Source organism: Nannospalax galili, unplaced genomic scaffold, assembly GCF_000622305.1.
Source record: "Nannospalax galili isolate Female #2095 unplaced genomic scaffold, S.galili_v1.0 scaffold558, whole genome shotgun sequence".
Classification (NCBI taxonomy): Eukaryota; Metazoa; Chordata; class Mammalia; order Rodentia; family Spalacidae; genus Nannospalax; species Nannospalax galili.
In genome coordinates, this window is record NW_008340850.1 from 1,371,478 (window position 1) to 1,397,809 (window position 26,332).

Genomic DNA, 26,332 nt, shown 5'->3' on the forward strand with positions numbered 1-26,332 from the left:
TGCTTAAAAATATAATAATTTTAAGTAATAGTTACTTCTACTGCAAAAAATCTGTTAACTATTTTATCACTATTGTCTCTTTATAGCCAATAAGCAGATACATCAATGTCCGTATGTTTACCAAGTTTATATTGTACTAATATGTTTAAAATGATTGTCTCTCTATAGGTATGGGTACTAAATGTTGATTATTTGATGGACTCTCATAACAAAAAATGGGTTTATTTATAAATATAATAAATAAAATGATAAAAAGTTCTTTAAAAAGGGTTGAAATGTTAAAGTTAGTGAGGTTAAAATGGCTGGATATTTCCAAAATAAAAAAAATAATAAAAATGTTTAAGCAAGTTTTATTAAAGGTCTGAGTAAGTTTATAGAAGTACAAGATGATGGATGTTGTTATAATAATCACTGTTACAGCTAAAACATTTTTTTGAGTCTACTTCACTAACTTGTTTTACACACCTAAACGCACTCTAAAGTTAAATAGATAAAAACAAATGTTACCTATAACTACTAGAAAATATGTTTTAATGTTTATCTATATTATATAAATATCGCTTTTTATGTTTTCCCTTATCTATAACAAAATAATTTAATTTAAAAACTAGATTTTTGCCTCCTAAAACCAGATGGTATAATAAAAAAAAAGTTTTGTTTGGTGAGCCTGGTTTAAACCTAAAACAGTTTGTTCCCTATTTGACATACCACTACCTTTCCTTACAACCCCACAGGACAAATAATTAAAAACAAAACAAAACAAAGCACAAACGTCTCAAAGATCAAATAAATAAAAGGAAAATTGGGGAATCACCTATACTTGGGAGAACAGTACAGAATCCTCATTTCCTATTATACACGTCTCTACTAACTTTAATTTTTTTTACACTAAATGATCATGAAATTTCTCCAATGTCCAAGCACTGCCAAGGACTATCTCACAGCCCTTGTCACAGGTGATTTGGAGGGACCATAAACCAGATCTCTGGAGTAAAACTCCAGCTCCTTTACTAACAATGGGGTGAGGGTACGCTTGTGTCTTTACAGAAAAGGAATCCCTCCCACCCCCCATGGGCACTGCTCAGATGCATCAGACTGCTCAACCGAGCCTCTCACAGCAAAGATGGCTATGCTGACCCTGGAAAAGCAGATAAAGAGTCTCCAAAAGATGACGTAGCCTTCTGTGACCTGGGAAATGACTAAGAACCTGATGAACGATGCCCAGGAGTTGGAACAATGCCAGGGCCAAGATATCTCTAAACCTGAAGTTCTTCTTGCCTGTTTTCTAACTATACTGACTATGAATAGCGTAAAAGCTAAAATGTGTGTCATCAATACTAATGTTAATGGTGAACCTATTTTAGGATCAAGATTAGTACTCGAGTGTATTACACAAAACTGTGCATGGCCACCTGGACCCATCATATGGGAAAAGGATGGACAAAGGATGGCCAAATGGATGGAGGATTTTTAGGTGGAAAAAAATGCTACTGACCAGAGCCTAAAAAACCAGCATAATTTCAGTATTTTTAAAGAGGCACTAACCTTAGAAGATACTGGAAGTTATAGCTGTGTAAAAACCAAAAGACACCTTTTAAAGATATTAAAGTAGTCAGATCAACCACATCTTTGCAATGAACCAGCCTGTTCATATCTAGTGATTTGAATTGGAATCTATGGGTTCGTCTTGCACAAAAGGGTTATAATAAACAGAGCTTCTGTGTATGATGATACCCTTCTGTACCATGATTGTTAAAGAAAAATCTAATAGGAATGGGGGTACATATGGATCTTTATAAACAGATAACTAGGGACAATATAGAAAGTCAAAAAAAACGTGTTGATAAAATAGTCAAAGACTTACCTGTATCTCACGTTATTGTTAATCACTGTTTGTGTTTTGATTGTAAGTTTATTCCCTTGAAGTGCAATACAACCTCTAATCGTACCCTAAAGCAAGGGAAACATTGCCTGTAGGATGGACTTTCTTTTGCAATAATGAAACGTATGTAGCACTGCCTTATGGATATCAAGGATTATGTGCTATAGGATGTATAATGCCTTTGCTAATAATCCCCCCTGTAAAAGAATGCATAGATCTTTACCTGAAGACTGTGATGATTCTCTCAAGCTACTTGACCCAAAAGCTGTAGCTGTTAGTTCTGTCTTTTTACTCTGCATACCTGGTTTGGTAACGGGATTGCAAAATGAGATCTCTAAACTTGCTTGTATAACTACTAAAACAGCAAATATAACTGCAAAAATACTAGGAGAAATTAATCAGGAAATGGGAGAACTAAGAACTGCTGTGCTACAAAATAGAGCTACTATAGACTATCTACTGTTAAAAAATCACATGGGATGTGAACAATTTCCAGAAATGTGTTATTTTAATTTGACTGATTTTTCACATACTATCGACCAACAGATTAATGATTTACAAAAGGAAATTGATAAGATGTCTCAATTTTCTATACCTTGGCCAAAATGGCTCCAATGGCTTTTACGCCACTCTTGGGCCCAATATTGATTGGCATACTTCTTATGGGAGCTCCAATAGCTATGCACTGTATTTTAATTTTGATTAATAATACTGTGGCCTCTATGACCACTTCCTTCTTACTTTTAAAAAACAAAAAGGCGGGAGATGTAGGAAACCCAGATGCCAGTCCCTAAAACTTATAGGTCCAGGCTGCATTCTCTGCTAAAGAGAGGGACACTGAAAACAGTGGCTCTGATAATCCCTGTCTTGCAGAACACTGTTAGACTGGCAGGACGAAGTGGCCCAGTCATAAAAGTGGAGGCTCCCTGCTCTGTGGGAAAGCGTCTTAGCCAACAACCCTTAGCTTATCTCCTTGTCCTGAACAAATAACTCAGCTATCCCTGACTAAGAGATTAGGCCAGGTTAAAGGTTTACTCCTGAGCTAAAAGCTAAAAGTTCACCATGCTTTTAGCTCTAAGAAAGAAAACATTGTGGCCAATAAATTACTGGATGGGCATTGATAACCTTGAGTAAAAGTTTAAGAATCCTTCTGGTGCCAACTAACAGAGTAAATGTCCTGTTTCTTTGTACCCTAAATCTTTGTATGTGATTGCCACATCCCACGTGACTGCTAGTTTCTTGGGATGTATAAAAACCATCTGAATTTTAAAATGAATCGTCCTGTTGGGAAGACACAGGTCCCAGAGTTTATGACTCTGTCGCCAATCAGACCCTCTGCCCTGAAGCCAGTAGGTCCCCCGCTAAGCAAAGCAAACCTGAATCCTGACACTACATATCATGAAAATGATAAGAGTGAGCATTGATATTTTGTCCAAATACTACAGGAATATCATTTTATTCAAGTTTGGCATTAAAATATTTCTTGAATATTGACCTTACCTAATATCAAAATATGATGCTGTAAAACTATGATGTAACAATCAGTATGGATGAATTCTTGGAAAGAGAATTTAAAACAAGTATTTTAAACAAATTTAATAGGCTTTAATACAGACAAAATATTTAGTAATTTGAGTAAATTAATGCAGAGAATGAACCAATTATTAAAAAGAGAAATGATTTAACTTAAAAGTACGCTGGTTGAAATAAAAAATGTGATACTATAACAGGTTCTTAGAAATGGGCTTTTGTCCAAAAATATTGATTCTTAACTAGGCCCCATTAAGTAGCTGTAATAGCAAAATAATCCTATTATCTATACCTTCATTTTAGTAACATACGCCTTTACTTTGATTGTTACTCCTGCTTAACTCTTCACACAAACTTGATATTCACTCTAGAATGTCTATCTAAACCTGATGATACCTAATCTTTCAAAGCTAAAGCAACAAAGATAAGAGTAAATGAAGCATTTTATTAACAGCTTTTACAATATATGTTACAGACCCCCAGAAAGGCACCTGGAAGGCTCTACTCATTGTATTAAACTTGCAATTACATTTAAAATTCCAGAGTCAGCAAATTCAGACAGATCCTCCAGTGATGAGATCACTCACAATCAATTCATACAATGCAAATTGTCCTGTCTCATGTTTTCATGATTTCTAAAAAAATAAAATAAAAATCTTGTAAAACCAAATTCAGGAAATGATCAACCAGGTCACAGTCTGACTAAGTTGACCTCATCAAAATACAGAATCCTGGTGTTAGCAAAGACTACAGTATTTGTGGATGAAATGAGAGAAATGATGATCAGAATTCCAATTATATAATAACATAAAGTTCAAGAGAGTCATTGTACAAGGTGGTAAGCATCCTAAAAAATTATGTCGATAGGAAGTGTCTTCCCACAAAAATAATTACTATATGAGATAATGATATTTAATCATTTCATAATATGTAGTGCTCTTAACATAATGTTTACATAAACACATAATTTTTATCTATGTCAAAGTTACATTAATATGAAAAATAAAAATGATGAAAAGGACTTCTATTTTTCCATAATGCTGTGGACAATAAATAAACTATTCATTCTTCAAATTTCCCACAAAAATAATTACTATATGAGATAATGATATTTAATCATTTCATAATATGTAGTGCTCTTAACATAATGTTTACATAAACACATAATTTTTATCTATGTCAAAGTTACATTAATATGAAAAATAAAAATGATGAAAAGGACTTCTATTTTTCCATAATGCTGTGGACAATAAATAAACTATTCATTCTTCAAATTTAAGGAAAATGTCAAAAAGAAAGAATCCCTGGAATTCACCCGTCATATAAATTAATATTTCCTAGGGACAGAAGAGATGGTTTAGTGATTTAAAGCACTGATCACTCTTTCAAGGACCCTAGTTTGATTTCAGTCACCTACATGGTGGCTAACAACCATCTGTAACTCCAGTTCCAGGGTAATCTGACACTCTCTTCTGTCTTCCATGGGCTTTATATGACATAGGTGAATTTAAACACATTCAGTTAATACACTCATACACATAAAAATAATAATTAAGTATCTTTTATAAAAAGAAAAAAATAGTATTTCCTTAGAGGACTCCACATAACTTTTGAAATAAAATAAAGTTCCCATTGGAAAAAATAAGTTGCTTGTTGATACGTTCATGTATGCAAAATTTACTGAAATTTTTCCTACTGCTATCTTCTTGTCTCAAGAGAACGAAACAGGTTGGAACCTAAAAAGGAAATAGAATAATTTGTTTAATGAGTAGCTCTGACAATTGAATGATTTAATGATAGAAATTTTAAACATGTCCTTGCTGTTCCTTCCTGTAGTTATATGATTCCCATAATAACCCAAGTGGCCTCCTAGGAACAGTTTGTAGAAAAGAGAAAGCTTCAGCAGCAGCTGTCTGAGAGAGTCTATGTCCTGAGCAAGGCAGGTGGATTTAAAGGTAAAAATACTATAGCACTAGTAGAAGAAAATGAGTGTTGGGCTTTACCTCTAGAAAAATAACAACATGGCAGAGACCCTTGGTCTCTGGAGGTGCATTGTCTGCACTTTGAAGTAACTTTAATTTTCACAGATTCCTTTCTATCTGGGTTCTCACTCTTTTTCTTTCTCTCACTCTTTAGATGCTGGAACCTCACATCAAGAAAAGTAATTTTCTGTAGAGTAACTTTTCTTCAGTTTTCCTATCAATTGTATTTTTATTCTAGATTTTCTGCATCCAAGTATTTATTCATTTTGCTCACCAAAAATCTATTATGCCCCAGGTCTTATCTATTTTGTTGCATTTTACTTTTTATTACATCACTAAGTATTACATTGTATTACTTGAATTATCATCCTAAGTACTTTCATGTTGTAATTATTGCTTCACCTTAATGTTATAAGCAGCATTTACTAATTATATAATTATATATGAAGCTCACCACTCAGTGAAAATACTGTTTTCATATGAACAATCAAACCCCTTTATTTAAAAAACATACAATTGTTTTAAGTATTCATAAAATATGATTGAAGTTGAAGGACACTGAATTAACATGCTAATGAATTTGTCCCATATATGTCAGTGTTTTAGTGTCCTGTGGCCTGTGTTTTGAAAGATTGTCATTACTTATTGCATTAGGACATTTTTCTTGCTTTTTTGTTCACTGATATACTTAACCTTAACAACTAACAACACAAATGGCTGATAATTTTTTTCAATTACAATTTTTTATTGTAAATGTGTCTATGACATACTGCTGTGATGAATTGTGGCAACCAACCTACTTATGATAACCGGGCTTCAATTTCTATTCTCGGTATTAACTTTTCATCAAGTTACTCTTTTAAATTTAGAATGAATTTAAATTCTTTAAATATGCTATTAAACTTCATATTTAAATTTAGGGATATGATAGCATTGAATTCTACTTCTTGCATATAAGTGGGTACAGACTTTATTATCTAAAATGTATATTAATTTGGCACTTACAACATTGCAGTACCCATCTAAATCTTAGAACAGCAAATGATGAGTTTTTAAAAATGTTATAACCTTGGATTGGCAGATGAACTTGAATTTACCTAAGTGAGAAGGGTATTAGAAAGACTAAAGAAATGTCGTTATTTTACCAGCACATAATGTGTTCTTCCTGACAGCCACATCTGCTTTCTATAAGTCACCTTTCAAAACCTCTCCTAAATCAGTTCCTTCTCTGATAGAGCAAACCTCCACTCTGCTGCAAATTTTCTTCCTTCCATGATTAACAGTAATTCACCAGTATTCTCTCAGATAGAATATCCGCATTTCAGAGAAGACTTTCTAACCTACTTTCCCACAATAAATATTCAATATATCTTTCTGACTTAAATAGTTTTATTACTTATAGATATTCAAAATTCTGACATTTATCTTGAAAAATAACTTTTACTTTCAATAATAGCATTTATTTTTTCCTTTTCTCCTTTTTTACTGAATTTTTGAATATTTCAGATAATATATTTGATTATATTTAGACACCCTGCCCTTAACACTCTTCACTCAATTTGATGTTCTCCCTTATATGCTTTAAAGCACATTGAGTTTAGTGTCCCAAAAGGTCACTCAGTGTGGGTCCATCCATTGGAGCCTAGTTAACTTATCCAACATCATACGCTTAAACAAAACTGACTGTCCCTCTCCTAGGGGCTATCAGTTGACAATAGTCCCTCAACTAGGGTTGGGATTTCTTACCCACTTCACAGGTTCCATGCTGGAATGTTGTTAGGCTTGAGCTTATGTGGCATTTGTGCATACTGTCACCATTGCTGTGAGTGCATTTGAGTAAATTCCCAGATGTTGTAAAACTGCTTCTTTGTGGTTATCCACCGCCCCTGGCTCTTACAGTTTTTACATACCATCTGCAATGATCTATGAGACTTACCTGGCAGAGATTGGATATAGGTGTCTTACTGAGGGATAAGTACTCTGCAGTCTCATTCTCTGTATGTTGGCCAGTTGTAGGTCTCTGTGTTAATCACCATGTGCTGTGTGAGGAAGCTTCTCTGGTGAGAGTTGAGAGGTGGATTAATATGGGTATAACAATAAGCCATTAGGAGTCCATTTCATACAGTGTCTATTTAGCAGACTGATAGTATTAGGTTCTCCTACCTATCCAATGTTCCTAGGCCTGACAATATTTCAATATTGATTTATAAAGCTTTAAATGTTTTAATAAAGCACATATTTTAGTCATTAACTCTGATGATTTTAATAAAATGCTGCCTTTCAGGAGCATGACTACATGAGGACACGCTCTCATATGTGCACATCATTTCATTTTTATTTTCATTTCATTTCAATGGCAGGTCATTTTGTCTTCCTGATGTGCAGCCTACATTCTTTTTACGTATCTTGCAAAAGCAAATAGCATTCTATGACTAAAGGAAGCATAAGTTCACAAATTTTAAAAAAAGCTGTCAGTCAAAAACAGAATTCTAGTTGTAATGGATAACCAAGCTTAAAGAGACACTACTAAATGATGGTGGTGAAAGACAGCATTAGTGTTAGGTCAAAATAAAAGTTCACATTTATGAAAGACCAATTGTATGCCACAGTAACCACAGTAGAATACTTAATTGTACTTTTTAAATTTCTCTTTTCAATCTTATTATGTAGTAAATATTTATTGTTCCTAGTGTAGAGGGAAAAATATTTGTAGCTAAGAGAGTTTAAGTAACTATCTCAGAATCACACAAACAGTAAGTTGGTAGACCAAAATTTTCCCTAGAAGTTTGAGTTGTGAATTCAGTATCTAAACCAAATTCTATTCTGACATTTGAATGAGTTGTATATCCAAAACATCTATCAAAAATATAATGATAATAATAATAATAATAATAATAATAATAAACATGCCGGGCATGGTGGCACATGCCTTTAAACCCAGCAATTGGGAGGTAGAAGCAGGAGGATTTCTGTGAGTTCAAGGCCAGCCTGGTCTACACAGAGAGTTCCATGCCAGCTGGGGCTAGAGGGAGACCCTGTCTCTAAAAGACCAATAATAATAATAATAATAATAATAGACATTAGTAGATGTTAATAATAGGAGACATCATCTTCTGATATGTCGAATGTGCAAAAGCGTTTTAAGTCCATAGCAAACTAATGGTACTAAAAGTTATAAGGTAAATACATTTTGATAGTTATCTATTATATCACCAAGAAGTGCCAATATAAGAAATGAAGGACTAGCTTGTAAATCCATATTTTAGAACTGTTATGGAGATTTAGAAATAAAGAAGTATAAAATTGTCAAGGAATACATGAAATATATTGTGAACATTTTGAAATGGGCATAACAGCATCAGTCTATGTTTACAAATTTAGAGAGAATGTAAATAAGTGAGTAGAGGTAAAATGACAAAGGATTCTGCTAAATTTAATAAAAGTTTGAAAACCTGTAAACATTTAAAAGTGAAATGAGATAGCTCTTGGCTCAGTAAATCATGGTCATAGAAAGGAATCATGGAGGATGAAGAACATCTATTCAAAGTGAAAGTGTGAAGTGATGACTACTTAAGGTTTACATTGTTTTCTGAACTTTAGCTTACTTGTCAAGGAGAAAAGTCTCTGGCATGGAAGGAGAAAACCACACAGAAGTATCACAGTTCCTCCTGCTGGGTCTTTCAGACAACCCTCAGTTACAGCCCCTCCTCTTCTGGATGTTTTTGTCCATGTATCTGGTCACAGTGCTTGGGAACCTGCTCATCATCCTGGCAACCAGCTCTGACTCCCATCTCCACACCCCCATGTACTTCTTTCTTTCCAACCTGTCCTTTGTGGACATCTGTTTTACATCTACCACCATCCCAAAAATGCTTGTGAACATTCAGGCACAGAACAAACGTATCTCCTACATCCAATGCCTCACTCAGGTATATTTTTTTATAATTTTTGCTGGAATGGACAATTTCCTACTGACTGTGATGGCTTTTGATCGCTTTGTGGCCATTTGTCACCCCTTGAATTACACAGTCATCATGAGCCCATACTTCTGTGGCCTCCTGGTTCTGATGTCCTGGATCATCATGATCTTGGTCTCCCTTCTGCATATTCTAGTGATGAAGCGATTGACTTTCTCCATACAGACTGAAATTCCCCATTTCTTCTGTGAATTAGCTCAGGTTTTAAAGGTGGCCAGCTCTGATACTCTCATCAATAATATCTTGTCATATGTGGCTACTGCCCTGTTGTGTGTGCTCCCTGTCTCTGGCATCGTCTTCTCTTACTCTCAGATTGTCTCCACCCTATTAAGAATGTCTTCCATAGAAAGCAAGTACAAAGCATTTTCTACTTGTGCGTCTCATCTCTGTGTGGTCTGCTTATTCTATGGAACAGCACTTAGTGTTTACCTCAGCTCTGCTTTAACCCATTCTTCCCAGGGAAACACCATTGCCTCAGTGATGTATACTGTGGTCACGCCCATGCTGAACCCTTTCATCTATAGCCTGAGGAACAAGGATGTAAAGAGAGCTCTGGGAAGTCTCAGCAGAGCAGTCTCTTGTCCTTGATGGGTCAATGACCAAAGAACAAAGTGGGCATTGCAGCTTCTGAAACAAATGTTTCAGAATCAATGTGCTATTTATGATCTACTCCAAACTGAATGCTACTTCATTTCCTGTTCCCAAAATACTGTTTTACTTTTTATATGTTTGTATTTATTCCTCTCTAGACACTGCCATGAGTACCCTTGCAAAATCTTTCTTCAGAGGTAGTCCTCAATATTTTCAGTTTTGTACAGTTTTTTAGACCTCTCTTTTGGTTTAAAATTTAGGGCCATCAAGATGACCCAACAAATTAAGGCCATTTGTCACCAAGCCTGACAACCTGAGTTCAATCCTCCAAACATCAATAGTGAAAGAAGAGAACTGACTCCTCAAAATTTTCCTTTGAGTTTGAAACACATCACATATTCTGGAGACACATAAGGCATTATAATTATAAAGCTTTCTTAATGTTTAATCTTATTCAAATTGATTGATGTCTTCTATGAATTCTTTGAAAGTATTTATGATTGTACTTTTAAATTTTTTGCCTCAATTGTAATCTTTGGAGGGACATTTTATCTTCTCTGTTTCGTTGATTGTTTGCTTGATTGTTTTGATTGCCTGAACTTTTACATCAGGCCTGTACATCTTTCTTCAGTTGTGGCTTTTGCAATGAGTTTCAGGTCTATCAGTGTTGGGTGGTCATTTGAGTCTCTATTCGATATTACCCCAGTTTAACTGGTTTTTATCAGCTAGGTGATGCTTCAAGTTCAGTCTCAAGGTCAGTCAGTTATGACTCTTGGGCAGGGTAGCTGAGATTGGCCCATATTAGCTGGAGAATGTGCGACTCTTGATCTCATGAAAGGATGCTCTGCATGAGTTAGCAGAGAGAAACATGGATGCCAGTGTTGATGGGGTATACGTTCTTACTCTAAAAGAAGATTGATGCTCAAAGTAGGTACTAAGGTGCTAAGATTTGGAGTTAGAGGTGGTGGCCTGTCACCAAAGAAGAGAGAGATTTATCAAGTGGGTCTTGAGGCAGCAGAGGTGTGGAAGGATGATTTGGGTGTGAACTGTGACACAGAGTTCTCCTCACAGGTCCTATGATGGTAAACTTGCAGACCTGGGGTAAAATAGAAGTCTAGCCTCTGACTTGGAAAGTATACTATATGCAAATCCTGAGATAATAGTGGTGAGGGTGCAAGAAGATGGGTGATGTGATCTCCAAATTGAATAACAAGATATGTTCAGTTGCTGAGATAAGGAAGGTTAGAGTGCTAGAGGGCAGGTTATATGGCCTTGACTAGGGAAGCAAACAGTGCTTGTTACATGAGACTTTGGAAATGAGCTACACTGATGTCTGTAGATGTGGAGTTCCACAGGGAGGCAGTGTGGCCTCTAACATGGGAAGTGAACTCCTGGCCTGGTCCTCAGTCTGATAAGTGAACTCCACATAGGTCCTGAGGTGCTGGGTGAATGGATGTCGTAGAACATGAATGTCAATAATACTTCCTTACACATATAATTTTCTTCATTCTTGATAAGTTCATACATGTATACAATGGGCTGTAATCACATCCATCTAGTTATTGAATGTTGAATTGCTTTCCTGATTGCTTTTTCAGGGGTTTCAATTTTATTCTGTAGATAAAAGACTGAAATGTGAAAATCTTATATCTAATTTTCCCAGGGTTATTAGTTAAAATATATTTGTGTTTCACATATAAAATATCTAGTTATACACCAGGACAATTAAACTTCTTTCCAAATCTGGTGGATATTTTATTCTTTGACAATTTCATATACATATATTCATAAATTCAGTCTTTTTACCCCCCATTGCAGTCTCTAATCCCCTTCTCTCCTCAGATGAAACCCTTCTTATTAACTAGTTCTATTGTTCCTTGATATCATTGTACAAGCATTTAATTTGGTTAATTTTGATGGCTTACATGACTGGGACATTATTTACTGGCACATGGGCAACTTCTAAGTTCCTTCACCCCAGAAGAAAATGACACCCACTTCCATAAGTCTGCATTAACTGTCCATAGATCTGCAGTGATGAGTGGGGCCTCAGGAGCTCCTCTGCCATGCATGGATGATATGGTGAGGGGTAAACCTTGGGCAAATCTTGCACAAGTTAACCACGGGATGTAGAGCTGATGAATAAAACGTCTGTGTAATATTCATAGGCATTGCTTCAAAACCCTCCTTCCCAAACTCTGGTTCTTACATTCTGGCTACCCTCTCTTTCATAGTGTTCCCCAAGCTTTGGCATAAATGATACAGAAACTTGTTTAGGGATAAGCACTCAGAAGTCACTTATTCTTGGGACCTTTAAGTTTTGAGCTTCATCATTAACCACTTCCCACTAAAAGGAGCTTCTCTTCTGCAGGCTAAGAGCTGAACTAATCTATGGGGATAAGCCTAAGTATTAGAAGGCAGTTTGACACCATGTGCTCTTAGCAATGTAACAGTGTTAAGTTCCTCTTAGGGCCTATGACTTTCCAAGCTGTGAACTCAGCCAGCTTCATAGTACAACTCCCAAATTATCTCCTGTGGAACAGGTCTCATATTCAATCAGAAAGTAATTTGTTACCCTCACAATAGTCATTCCAGTGTTGCACTGGTAGGTTTATTTTACCAGGCATGTCATTAATATAACTCATGTAATTAATGTCCACAGATGGGTATGATCACTGATGACTTTTCTTCTGCAGAAGTATATTAGCACCTTCTTGCACTGTGAATTTTAGTCATCAGGAATGAAACCTCCAGCTCAGTTGGAACTTGATTTCTGTAACCCTTGAAATAAAAATAAGTGATATTTTCAGCAACAGGCTCTTATTGTCTAGTCCTGCTAGACAACCAACAGAAATGGCAATACCCTATATGGTTTCATGAACCTTGACATCTTCCTAACAAGTAACTCCATAATAAGTTTCCTAGGCCTGGCGTTGGGATTTTCATTTTATAAACTATGGGATAAATGAGATGCCTATATCACACCCTTTCCAAGGGTCAAGGAACAATGATGGAAGAATAAGAAGAATTATTAAGAGAGCCGTAAAACTGTTGAGAATTGGTCCATTGCAACCATGAACACACCACAGGTATAGTTGCCTGTACAAGATCAAGTCAGTCAACATCACAGTATGGATGAGGGAGGGGCTGGTGAAGTTATACCTCTCACTGAAAAGCTATTGGCAAGCGTTGGTGGCTATTTATGAAAAAAGAGTTAGTTTTCTTCATGGATATGGACTCTTGTATTTTCCCATGCTCCTACTGATGGCCCCATACAGATATACATACAAGCAGCACTAATTAGACTGTAAGCTATGTATGAAAATAAGAAGAAAATGCCATGGCACTGTGTTGCACATCTTTAGTCCCAGCACTTGAGTGGCAGAGACAGGTGGATATCTGTCAGATTGAGGCCAGCCTGGTCTAGTGACTTCTAGGCCACCTGGGGCTACAGGTATATCCTGTCTCAAAAAGACCCTAAAATAATAAACAAAAATAAGAAGACATGAAGTTTGGAGGAGAAGTGTGGGAAAGAAGAGAGGTGGGTATGATCAAAATGCACTATATGTATGTATTAAATACTCAAAGAAAAAACAATAAATAAATAACCAATGATTCTACAAGAAGTATTATCCATATAAGAGGGTGCCTCTATTTAAACAGTTTTTTTTGAGACAGGATCTCCCTGCAATCCCGGCTGTCCTGGAACTATGTGGACCAAGCTGGCCTTGAACTCACAGAGGTCTGCCTGGCCTGCCTCCCAAGTGTTGGGATTAAAGGTGAATAAATAATTTATTGAGAATTTCATGCATACATATAAGATGTTTTTATCAAATCCATGACCACTACCTCCCCTCCAACTCCTCCCATATGTCCCCATCGTTTTTTTTCTGTTCACTTCACATACTCTTTCACCTTCTTTGCTTTTTTATTTTTGTGGGGCTTTTGGCTATGCTAACATTCCACCCTCTGAAGAGATAACCCTAAATTTTTTTAGGGATTAGATACAAGCTCCCAAATACTTTCCAAATTTTTGGCCTTTGGAATGGAGTACATTGCTAAGAAGCCCAAGGACATTGTGAGTTTTAGCCAATAAACCAGTTACTTTTCATTGGGGTCTTTTTACCATAACTGCCTAGCCAATTCCTACCTTCTATTCTTATCACACCATCCTCTGAAGAGGTTACCAAAATTGTCACTAGGGAATCAGGATGCAAACAGCTCTGACTTCTTCCATGCTGAACAGGGAAGCAGGGTGAGGCAATTGGAGTACCCCTTCAGATGGTCTATCTAAAAGACTCCCAAATATCATAACTCTTATCTCTAGGGGGGAAAAGAAAGTCCTTGAATCCTGAATAGGAGATGTGAAGGAGAAGTAAAGGCAAGAGTAATTAGCATTACAAGTTCTAGACAGGGAACTAGAAAAAAGTCAGAACGGGGCAATTTTCAAATGTTCATATGAAAGTTCATTAGAATTTCTTGACAAGGGCTTCCAAAGGATCCCTCATTGGGTTCCTCCTCATTTCTCTTTTGGGTTCCAAGGCTGGACTCTATAATGATGGATTCATGATTTGTTTTCAGGTATTTTGATATCTGTTGGAGTGGTTAGAATCAGTGTCTGTTGCCTCTCAAAGGCTTCTAGATAGGGGGAGAAAACAAATTTATCCATCATTATAGAACAATATCTGATTGTCGCTCTTAGCTCCAGGTGGGCACCACAGTATTGGAGATCAAGATTTGAAGTCTTACATCTGAGCAGCACTTTCCAGTTAGGAGTAAAATGATCTGTGAGAAACAATTGTCTAAATAACTTTTTATATAGATTTAGGCCTAATATCTGGGAACAGTAATCCATTGAACTCTAAAAGGAATGTACTGATGACTTTATTCTTTGTTTATACTTTCCTCTTGGTTGTTTAAAACAATACAGTTGGCTCAAGTAAATCATTTTATTTTCACATTTAAGGTCATATGAGGATCTGTTCCTCAGGGCTTGGGAGGAGCTCCTTGCTCCTTTCTTTTACCAGCTCCATCTATGTGAATATAAGTCAAAGGTCCTGACTGACTATGTCTGGCTACACTTGGAAGCAAGAATGAGATGTTTCCTCTGAATCGACACTCCTCTTTGTAGTCTGGACACTGGTTCAAGTCCATCTCTTGTCATCTCCATGTCCTCCCTGAACAAGAGGACAGGTGAGTCACCACAGTTACAGGACATTTTGAGAGATGTTCCATAGTCCCCTGGGACGTAGTTGACCTTGGAGGACAAGGAGAAAATCCTTTAAGCACCTCTGGCCACATTAGTATAGGCCTCAAACTATGGCTATTAAACTTCCAATAAGGTTATTTCTACCGGTCTGGTACTTTAATTATTATGTGCATGTAGATAAGGCTTGGGTAATAAAACAAATATTCTCAGATAAAACTTGACTAGATATATATTTTCTCCCTTAAACTAATTGATTAAACTATGACCATAGAAATTTTAAGATTATGTGTATATTATTTTTGTCTCATCCTTTATATATCAAAACAAACCAACACAGACTTTCATCAATGCTTAGGCTTTCTCATTTTCTGTATTTTGGAAAATATCTCCATTCCCATATCCTTTTAACATCTCTTACAATCTCTCTTTTTTTTTTTGGTCTTTTTGAGACAGGGTATCCCTGTAGCCCCAGCTGTCGGGAACTTACTATATAGACCAGACCGGCCTTGAACTCACAGAGATCTGCCATCCTCTGCCTCTGGAGTGCTGGGATTAAAGGCTTGTGCCACCACACCTGAATAGTTATGAAGCATAATATCATTAACAAATAAATTTTCCATCTGTTGTGAGACTTCTTTTCCTGGGGATGCTAAGCGATGCTTATTCCCTTTTAAGGTTCTAGTGTCAAGCCAATGTTTGATTAAGTTTTATTGGGAAACCATGAGCTTATTGAGCTTACTTACCAAGATAACTGAGGGGTTGCTGAGGTGTATGTATGACCTGAAGGTATGCACACTAGAAAGACTTTACACAGCATGGGTAATGCCTTTTATTTCTAGCCCTCCCAAGATTGTATAGTTTAGCCCTTCCCAGATCCAGGAGGCCATATGTGACTAGGTCCAAATTACATACAGTTGGCTGGGAAGAGTGGCTGGATACTACAGGAAGAGTTCAGTGACAGTGCTTGGCCCTCCTTTAATGAATGAGCACAGACATCAACAAGCAAAATTTGACATTGTTTAGCAATCAGGCTCAGCTGGTCATGATGATGATAGTTATGTCATGCAGAAGGAACTGCTTTATAGCATCATCTTATTAAAAGGACCTGGAATTTAACAGGATTTGGTGTGAGGATCCACATATGAGGGTGAAAATATGTCATTTGTTTTGCTGAGTCTGTGTTACTTTACTTAATATAACAGTTTCTAGATGCATCCATTTATCTGCAAATTTCATTATTTCATCTTTCTTTACTGCTGAATAGAACTCCATTGTGTAAATAAACCACATTTTTTTAACCACTCATCAGTTGAAGGGCACTTAGGTTGCTTCCATCACTTAGCTATTGTGTAAATAGCAGCAACGAAGGTGGTTGCACAAGTGTCCCTACAATACGATGAGCCCATTGGGTATATGCCAAGGAGTAGTATAACTGGGTCATATGATAGGTTCATTTTTAGTTTTTTAAAGGGTTTTCCACACTATTTTCCATAGAAGTTGCACAAGTTTGCAATCCCACCAACAGTGAATAAGCATTCCCCTTTCTCAACATCCTTTCCAGCATTTGGTATCATTTGTTCTCTTGATGCTAGCCAGTCTGATTGGGGTAAGGTTATACCTTAGGATGGTTTTAATTTGCATTTCCCTAATTACTGATGATGTTGAACTCTTTTAAAGATGTTTCTTAGCCATATTTATTTCTTCCTTTGAGAACTCTCTGTATAGATCTTTAGCACATCTTTCCATTGGGTCATTTTGTTTCTCGATCTTTGTCTTTGAGATTTGTATATATTCTGGATGTTAAACCTCTGTCATATGTGTGACTGGTGAAGGTTTTTACCCATTCTGTGGGTTTTCTCTTCTCATTTTTGATTGTTTCTTTTGCTGTACAGAAGCTTTTTAGTTTAAGGTGTCCCACTTGTTGGTTGCTGACCTTAATTCCTGAGCAACATGTCTGAATTAGAAAATCTTTTCCTACACCTATATCTTGTAAGTTACTGCCATTATTTTCTTCTAATAATTTCAGGTTTCCCAGTTTCACATTGAGGTCTTTTATCCATTTGTAGTTGACTGTTGTGCAGCTGAAAAATAAGGACCTAGTTTCATGCTTCTACAGGTGGAGATCCAGTTTTTCCAGCACCATTTATTGAAGATGTTATATTTCCTCCATTGTGTGTTCTTGGAAACTTTGTCAAATAGCAGGTGGCTGAAATTGCGTGTACTCAGGTTTGTATCTTCAATGATGTTCCATTGATCTGTGTGTCTATGTTTGCTCCAGTACTATGCTGTTTTTAAGACTGTAACTCTGTAGTATACTTTGAGATCTGGTATAGCAATGCCCCCAGCATTGCCCTTTGTGCTAAGGATTGCTTTGACTATCTGGGGTCTTTTGTTTCTTTTGGTAGGATGGTCATTTACTAAGTATTCATTCTTCCAATCCATGAGCATGAGCAGTCCTTCCATCTCTTGGTGTCTTCCTCAATCTTTTTCTTTAATGGTTTAAATGTTCCATTGTAGAAATCTTTCGTGTCTTTGGTCAGATTTATTCCAAAATATTTTTTTAATGCAATGGTGAATGGGAGTATTTCCCTGTATTCTTTCTCCAATTATTTGTTATTGGTATATAGAAAGGCTACTGATTTTTGTAGACTGATTGTAGAACCTGCCACTATACTGAAAGTATTGATCAGTTCTAGAATTTTTCTGGTGGAACTTTTGGTATCTCTTAAGTATAGTATCATATCACCCGTAAAAAGTGATAGTTTGACCTCTCATTTTCCAATTAGTACTCCTTTAATTTCATTCTCCTGTATTAGTGCTTTAGCAAGAGTTTCAAGCACTATGTTGAAAAGGAGTGGAGATAGTGGACATCCTTGCCTGGTTCCTGATTTTAATAGGAATGGTTCCAGTTTTTCTCCATTTAGAATGACATTGGCTGTGGGTTTGTTGTTTATAGCTTTACTTATGTTGAGGTATGTCTTCTCCAGTCCAATTCCCTGTAGGACTTTGAACATAAATGCATGCTGAATTTTTCAAAAGCCTTTTCTGCATCTATTGAGATAACAATGTGGTTTTTGTCTATGAGTCCATTTATGTGATTAATGGCATTTATTGACTTGCATATATTGAACCATCCCTGCATTTCTGGGATAAAGCCTACTTGATCATGGTGAATGATCTTTCTGTTGTGTGTCTGTGTGTGGTTTGCAAGTATTTTGTTGAGAATTTTTGAATCTGTTGTCATTAAGGATATGGGTCTATAGTTTTCTTTTTTGATTGTGTCTTTACCCAGATAGGATATTAAAGTGATGCTGGTTTCATAGAAGGAAGTTTGGAGTTCTTATTCTGTTTCTAACATTTTGAATAATTTTTAAGTAGTAGTAGTAGGTCCTCTCTAAATGTCTTGTAGAATTTTGCTGTAAATCCATCTGGTCCTGGGATTATTTTCATTAGAAGGCTTTGTATTACTGTTTCAATTTCCTTATATGTTATGGGTCTGTTTATTCTCATCTCTTCTGGGTTTAACTTTGGTGGTTCCCCTGATTTTAGATATCCATCCATTTCTTTTAGGTTTACAAGTTTTGCAGCGTATATGTTTTTTAAAAAATTCACATATAATGGTCTGGATCCTTTCGGTGTCTGTTGTGATGTTTCCCATTCCATCTCTGATTTTGTTTATTTGGATTTGCTTTTTCTTTCTTTGGTTAACTGGGCTAAGGGGCTTTCTATCTTGTTTAGCATTTCAAAGAACCAGCTCTTAGATTCGATGATTCTTTGTATTGTTTTCTTTGCTTCTATTTCATTAATTTCTGCTCTGATTTTTGTTATTTCTTCTCTTCTGCTGGGTTTGGGTTTCATTTGTTTTCATCATTTCAGTGTCTAGAGTTGCAGTGTTAGGTCACTTATTTGGGCTCTAATTTTTTAATGTAGCTATTTAGTGTTATAAACTTCCCTCTTAGTGCTGCTTTTAAAGTTTCCCAGAGCTTGTGCTGTGTTGCATTGCCCTTTTCATTGAATTCCAGGGTTTCTTTTATTTCTTTCTTAATTTCTCCTTTGACCCACTCATTATTTAGGAGCATGTTGTTCAATTACCATGAGTTTGTGAAGGGACTAGGACTTTGTTCAGTGTTGATTTTGAGCATTATTGCATTGTGGTCTGATAGAATGCATGTAATTATTTCAAATTTTTTGTATTTGTTGAGGTTTGTTTTGTGGCCCAGTATGTGGTCAAATTCTGAAAAGGTTCCATGGGCTTCTCAGTAGAAAGTGCATTATTCGGTGCTTGGGTGGAATATTTGAAAGATGTCTGTAAGGTCCATTTGATGTATGGAGTCATTTAATTCAGATGTCTCTTTCTTTATTCTTTGTGTCTAATGGAGACAGTGAGGTATTGAAATCACCAACTATTACTGAGTTGAGGTTAACTTGTGTCTTTGATTCCTGTAGTGTTGATTTCATGAATTTGGGTGCACCAGTGTTTGGTGCCTGTATGGTAAGGATTGTAATATCTTCTTGGTTAACTGTTCCTTTGATCAGAATTAAGTGACCCTCCTTATCTCTTCTGATTAGGTTTACTTTGAAGTCTATTTTGTCAGATATTAGAATTGCAACCCCTTCGTGTTTCTTAGTGCCATTTTCTTGGACTATTATTTTCCATCCTTTCACCTTAAGGTAGTACCTGTCCTTAAAGATGAGATGGGTTTCTTGCAGACAGCAAAGAGATGAATTTTGTTTCTTAATCCATTCACTTAAGCATGTGTCTTTAACTGGGGAGTTCAGTCCATTGATATTTAAGGTTATTATTGAAAAATGTGTATTGGTTGCAGTCATTTTGATTGCTGCTTGTGTTCTCTGTATAATTTCGTGTTTCCTTGATTATACCTTTATTTATTTTCTTTCATTGCCCCAGGGGTATAGTTGTTTCATCTTCTGCTCTCTCTATTGCTTCAAGTATTCTTTGAATGGCTGATTTTGTAGACATGTAGTCTTTCAGGCTCTTCGTGTTATGGAAAATTTTTTCCCCTTCCACTGTCATAGACAGTTTTTCTGGGTAAAGTATTCTGGGCTGACATCTATTGTCATGTAGAACTGGAAATACTTTGGTCCAGGCTCTTCTGGCTTTCATAGTTTGTATTGATATGTCAGCTGTAATTCTGATGGGCTTTCTTTTGTATGTGACTTGCTGTTTTTCTTTTCTGCTTTCAGTACTCTCTCTTTGTTCTCTACATTTAGTGTTTTAGTATGATGTGTAGTGGGGAGTTTCTTTTCTGATGTTGTCTATTTGGTTTTCTATGTGCTTCATGTATTTGTATGAGGATGTTTCCTTAATTTTGAGAAATTCTCTTCTACAATTCTGTTTAAGATATGGTCAATACCATTAACCTGAAATTCTTCTCCTTCCTCTAGTCCTATGATACATAAATTTTGTCTTTTCATGGTGTCCCACATCCCTTGCATATTCCATTCCTGTGTTTTTAAATTTTTCTGTAATCTTTCCTTGAGGTGTCCAATTCTTCAGCTTTATCCTCCAGTGTCGATATTTTGTTTTCCATTTCATTCACTTTAGTGGTGAGGTTTTCCCCTGTTGTTTCAAGTTGGCTTATTAACTTTTGCACTTCCTTCTTCATTTCTGTCTGAGTTTTCTTCAATATTTCTATCTCTTTTGTGAATTCATTCAGAAGTTTATCCCTATCTTCTTTTAGTTCTTTCATTTGTTTGTTCATTTGTTCTTTAAATTCATTGAATTCCTTGATCCTGTTAATGACTGTTCTTTTAAATCCACTGTCATGGGTTATGTCTAGGGGTTCTCCTTGTAGAACTCTTCTACAGGATTGGTGGAGTTTGGTGGGGACATAGAGTTTTGGCTTTCCTTTGTATTATTCTTTGTTTTGATTTTGGCATGTGAATTTCTTTTATCGTTTATGATTCTGACATGAGAATTAAGTTGAAGTGTGCTTCTGTTTGTATTATCAGGGTGCCTAGATCCTTTCTTTATTTGTTATGTAACACTGGTTAGTACAGGGTTCAGTTTCTCTCAGGTTTAATTTGGAGGGAACTGATGGCTTCAGATCAGCTATTCAGGAGTACCCATAGAAGCCCAATTCAGATTCCAGTCAGGTACGCTCAGGCTTCCTTTACCACGTAGAAGCAGGATCCAGGGGCTGTCCAGCAGCTCCCTGTGTTCTCAGGCCATCTTCCAGAGGGAGGCTAGAACTCAGCACTCTCTGGAAATCTGCTGAGATCAGAGCTGCTACACTGATGGAGGTCGGAACCTGCCCTCTCAGGCTGTCTGCTAGGATCTCAGCCTTAGCCTGCCAAAACCATATCTGCTCTGGCGTCTTGGGAGGTGTCTCACGAAATCCCAGGTAGGGGAATGGTTATGACACAATCAGGGGAAGCTCACCACAATGTGGAGGCAAGATCTGGGTGCTCTCAGGAAGTGCCCTGTGTCCTCAGGCTCTCTTCCAGAGGTTGGTCACAGGGAGGCCAGAGCTTGACACTTTCTGGTTGTCTGCTGTGTTTAAACACTTTTTATAGTACTATTTTGCTATTAATTTCATTCATGCATATAATGTCATTTGATCATGTCCACTCCTCCATTCTCTCCCCTCCAATTCCTCATCTATCTGCACCACCACTATGGCCTCTCAATTTCATCTATTCCCTGTTTTTTTTTTAAACCAATGAGTCCATTTACTGTTGCGAATATGCATATGGACATCTTCCGGAGTATGGGTAGTCTCTTAGGGATTTCAACCATAAGCAAAATTGACTCTATCTGTCCCAACTGCCATCAGTAGTCAATAGGTACTCAGCTAGTTGTCAGAATTCATGAATCATCATGTCTCCCTCTGTGCTGGGATTTTGTCTGACTTGATCTTTTGCATACAGTTACAATTACTGTCAGCTCTTATGTGGAATGGCCCTTTAGTGTCCAGAAGTTTTTTGCTGTAGTCATCTACTTCCTCTGGCTCTTACAAAGTGTAAAACTCCCCCTTTTGTGATGATCCCTGAGCAGATAACCCATTTAGGGTTGAGAAGTCCAAAGTGTCTTATTCCATGTGGCTTTGGGTATCTGTATTAATAGCCATCTACTGCAAGAACAGCTTCACTGATATGGGCTGACAGATGCACTTGCCTGTGGATAAAACAGAAAGTTTTTAGGAATGTTTTTAATAGCATGTCCACTGAGCAGAATAAGAGCAGTAGATCTCCTTGGGGTCAATGATCTAGTTGGCTTTAGGTTTGTTGCCCTGATAACAGTGTTGGGCCTAAATTCCATGTTGTGGGGGGTTTAAACTTAATCTTAAAGTAACTGGTTAGTTCCATCACATTCATGTCATTAATGTGCCAGTGAGCATATATTGCTAAGTCAGTTGTTATTGTAGCTTGCAGGCCTCACAGCTAAATAAGACTGATAATTACTTTCTCACTGTAGCATGTGTGACATCTTCCAGGACCAGAGAAGTTAGCCAGTAGGGACAAAACTTTCAGGTCAGCACCTGCTTGATTTCTCCATGTTCTATGACTTAAGTTCATAGGAACTTCATCAGTAGAAACTTGCCATCAAGTTATGGAGGGCAACCAAGAGCAATGGCAATAAACTTTAAATATACTTGGATGTCTATGGAACCCACTTCCCAACAACTCCAAAAGGTATAATCCATTCCTGAAAGCAGGCTTTTTATTTGGTAGACTATAGTATGGTATCTGGGAGAAGCATTGTCCCCCCATTATAGAGTAACTCAAGCTTGTCTTCACTGTGCTAAGTGGGTTATTTTAAGGCCTACCCCATGGACTATCTAAGTTTCTCTTGTGACATCATCACCACCATCTAGGATAAGTGAATAGCATGCTACAGTTCAGGTCCCCTCCTGCCATTGTTGAGGAAAGTAGGTCCGTCGGAATCAGAAATAGACCATGAACTTTGGAAGGAAGCATGTAGGTCAGTGCAAGTCTGAGCTTTTCTGCCATGCTCCTGGAGGGCTCCTGAAACCAATTCCCAGCTCCCAATGTTTCAAACCTTATGCTGTCTTTAGTTGAAAAGTGTAGAAAAAAGAAGAGTGTTCTGACCTTGAGCTCTTCTTGTCTTTCCTGCCCTTTGGGGCATCACCTCCTGGGAAGAATCAGGGTCCATATTTATGCTGTTCTCTGGCATCCTGTGTCCCTCTTTCATTATGTTTTGTTAAATAGACTTACAAAATAGTAATTTTCATAGGGCTTTCTCACAGGTCCTTAGTTTTGGCTAACCTCTTCTCTCATCTCCCCATCATCCCATGTCCATCACCACTTAAAGCATTAGAGCTATAGTATTCCCCCACCTCTAGTTTACTATGTGTCCTACTAATCATACTCCCTAATCACCTCTTATGCTCTCCTTGATCCGTTTCTAGATTCCTGACTTCTACTAACAACCCAAGTTAAAGATACTACTCAAAGAACTGAAAGCTATGGTACACATTTGAGAGAGAAACATGCAGCATTACTCTATCTGGGCCTGGGTTATCAAACTCAGTGTAATATTTCTCCAGTTCTATACATTTTCCTGCAAAATTCATAACTGTTTTATTCACCTAAGTTAAATTCCATTGTGCACATATACCACAATTGTTCGTTCCTCAGGTGGAGGGTATCTAGGTTGAGTACCCATCCTGGCTATTGTGAGTAGGACAACAATGAACATGAATGTGTAAGTATCTATGGAGAAGGGTATAGATTCTTTTGGAAAATATGGTCAGGAATGGTGCAGCTTGATGAAAAGGCAGGTCAAATTTTTAGGTTTTTGAGAAACATCCACAATAATTTTCACAGCAGCTATACCTGTTTTCATTTCCACCAACAGTGACTTAGTGCTCCCCTTTTGCCATATGCTCACCAGTATTTATTATAATTTATTATCTTGATGATACCTATTGTGACTGGGGTGAGATGGATTCTCAAAGTAGTTTTAGAGGATTGCAGAGATAGGAAATGGGAAGAGAGTAATACACAGAAGGGAACCAAGGTTGGGTAGCTACTCTACACCAAAACAGAGGGAGGGAACAAGTTGTCACTGACACTTGGCAGAGTGTCTAGGCACAGAAAGCCACTCCACACATGAGGAAAAGTGACTAATAGAGAGGTAATGGCTCAGAATGCCACCTGGACAGGAGAGACAGCCTTCATTGTGGCAGGATTGAGGACTGGGCCTGTAGTGATCCACAACAGAGTCATCAAGTGTGGAGAGCTACACCAAATGAGGTAGGGATGTAGGGACTGGACCGTAGGTGAATCAGTAAGATATTCAAGGTCTTCAGAAGGTGCATACAGACCAATATAAGGGCAATCTACCAGGGATCAAAGAGCTGAGGACCTCAATGTTTTCAAACCACACAAAGCACACCCAGGCTTAATTAGACTGACACACAGAGTCTTCTAGTCTTCTTTCCTTCAGCAAACAATTACAAAGGCAGTCTTAACTAAGTGAAGAAGTAGAGCACACCTATTAAGTTAAAAATTTGTACAATGTTTTCTAATTCGACTTATAACCTTTGTATATGAGAGTGGTTATGAATGTGATTGCTGCTTAGTCTGTCCATTTACATAAACTATTTGGTTACATGTATTTGGGGGAATGTTTTTTTCTTTTTCTTATTTTTGTCTTGAAGTTTTTTGCTTGTCTTTTTTTTTACTAATTTAATACATGAGTTTCTGGTCATAGTTGGTAATTCTATTATATGACTTTTTGAATTTTTATATTGGTTACTAAGCCACTGTCCCTTAGTTTTATATGTTAAAAATAAATATTTGTGACTGCCTTGAAGAGTTAGATTTACAAAAATCTCCCTTACATTTCTCCTTTAACATAACAGTAATCACTAATCTCATTGTGTTTTTACTTTTTTATCTTTTCCTTTTTGTTCTACTCATAGACACAATAACTAACACATTAGTACTCAAAACATCAGTATTCCTGCACTTTCTAAAACAACTGATACTTACAAGGTTATTTTCACAGTGTGTTGACCTCTGAATAATGACTTTTATTACAAATATAATAGCTGAGACTCATGGCAAGACTAGTGATACAGCATAGGGCTCCGAATAACAGAACCTCAAATTCACCATGACTTGATTTCTGAATATTTCAAACACCTTCACTGAAAGAATGAAGATGACTTGAATAATAAAGAAAAAAACTAAACCAACAAACCAACTGTAGATGCAAAAGAACCCTTTAAGAAGCAAATCTGGTGGACATCATCAACCACCATATCAACATGACTCCTCCAAAAATTACCAATCCCATTGTAATAGTATCCAATGTGACTTATACAGATGAAATTCTGGGCAGAAAAATCAAACAAATGATAAAAATGGTCATATAATGCAAACAGCTCAAAAAATGAGTTCCAAGAGAATAAGAATGATTAAAGGAAGTAAAGGAATTCCATTCAAGTATTAAAATAGGATTCAATAAATGGAAAAATGCTGAAATAAATCAAAGTAAAGTGATGCTAGAAGTGAAAAACTCAATAAGCCAAATAAAAACACACTGGAAAGCCTTAACAATGGAACTGATCAGACAGAATATCAAGGCTTTAAAGACAAAGGAAAAAATTCTATTTTTTTAGTCAAGGACAGTAATAAATTTTAAAATATGAACAAATCAGGGAAGAACTTTGGAACACTATTAAAAGACCAAATCTAAAAATTATAGGCATATAATATGAAGAATTCAATGGCATATAAAATACTTGTCAAACCTCTGCCTCCCAAGACTTATGGAAAATTGCAGAAAAGAAGGCAGAAAGATTGTAAGAGCCAGAGGAGGTTTATGAACACAGGAAAACAGCATCTTCCAGACATCTGGCCACTTACTCATATGAATTCAAAGAAAGTACTATACAAGCTCAAATCAGATAAAAATCCCATTATGGATATGGGGAAGTGGGTAAGAATTCCCAACCTGACCTAAGGAACTTTTGGCAACTGATAGCTGCTGGGAGGGAGAAAGACAGTGTCTTACAGGGTTGGGACTCTTGGTTAGCCAAGTGCATAGATTCACACTGAAGATCTTTGGGTGACACAAATAATACTTTATAAGTCATACATACATGTGTGTGTGTGTGTGTGTGTGTGTGTGTGTGTAACAATTCATTAAGTTGAACAGAGGCAGTAG

At 36.8% G+C, this 26,332-nt stretch overlaps 1 protein-coding gene across 1 annotated transcript; it reads left to right on the forward strand.

Moving 5' to 3' along the window:
* Nucleotides 1–9,005: 9,005 nt before the first annotated feature.
* Nucleotides 9,006–9,959, forward strand: LOC103736352 (olfactory receptor 7D4-like). Its single transcript, XM_008835830.3, has one exon. The coding sequence runs from the start codon at nucleotides 9,024–9,026 to the stop codon at nucleotides 9,957–9,959; it is 936 nt and encodes a 311-aa protein (XP_008834052.1). The 5' UTR covers nucleotides 9,006–9,023.
* The last annotated feature ends 16,373 nt before the right edge of the window (nucleotides 9,960–26,332 follow it).

Bases quoted from the DNA above. Each gene is read 5' to 3' on its own strand.
- LOC103736352 (XM_008835830.3), top strand. From the start codon at position 9,024: ATGGAAGGAGAAAACCACACAGAAGTATCACAGTTCCTCCTGCTGGGT.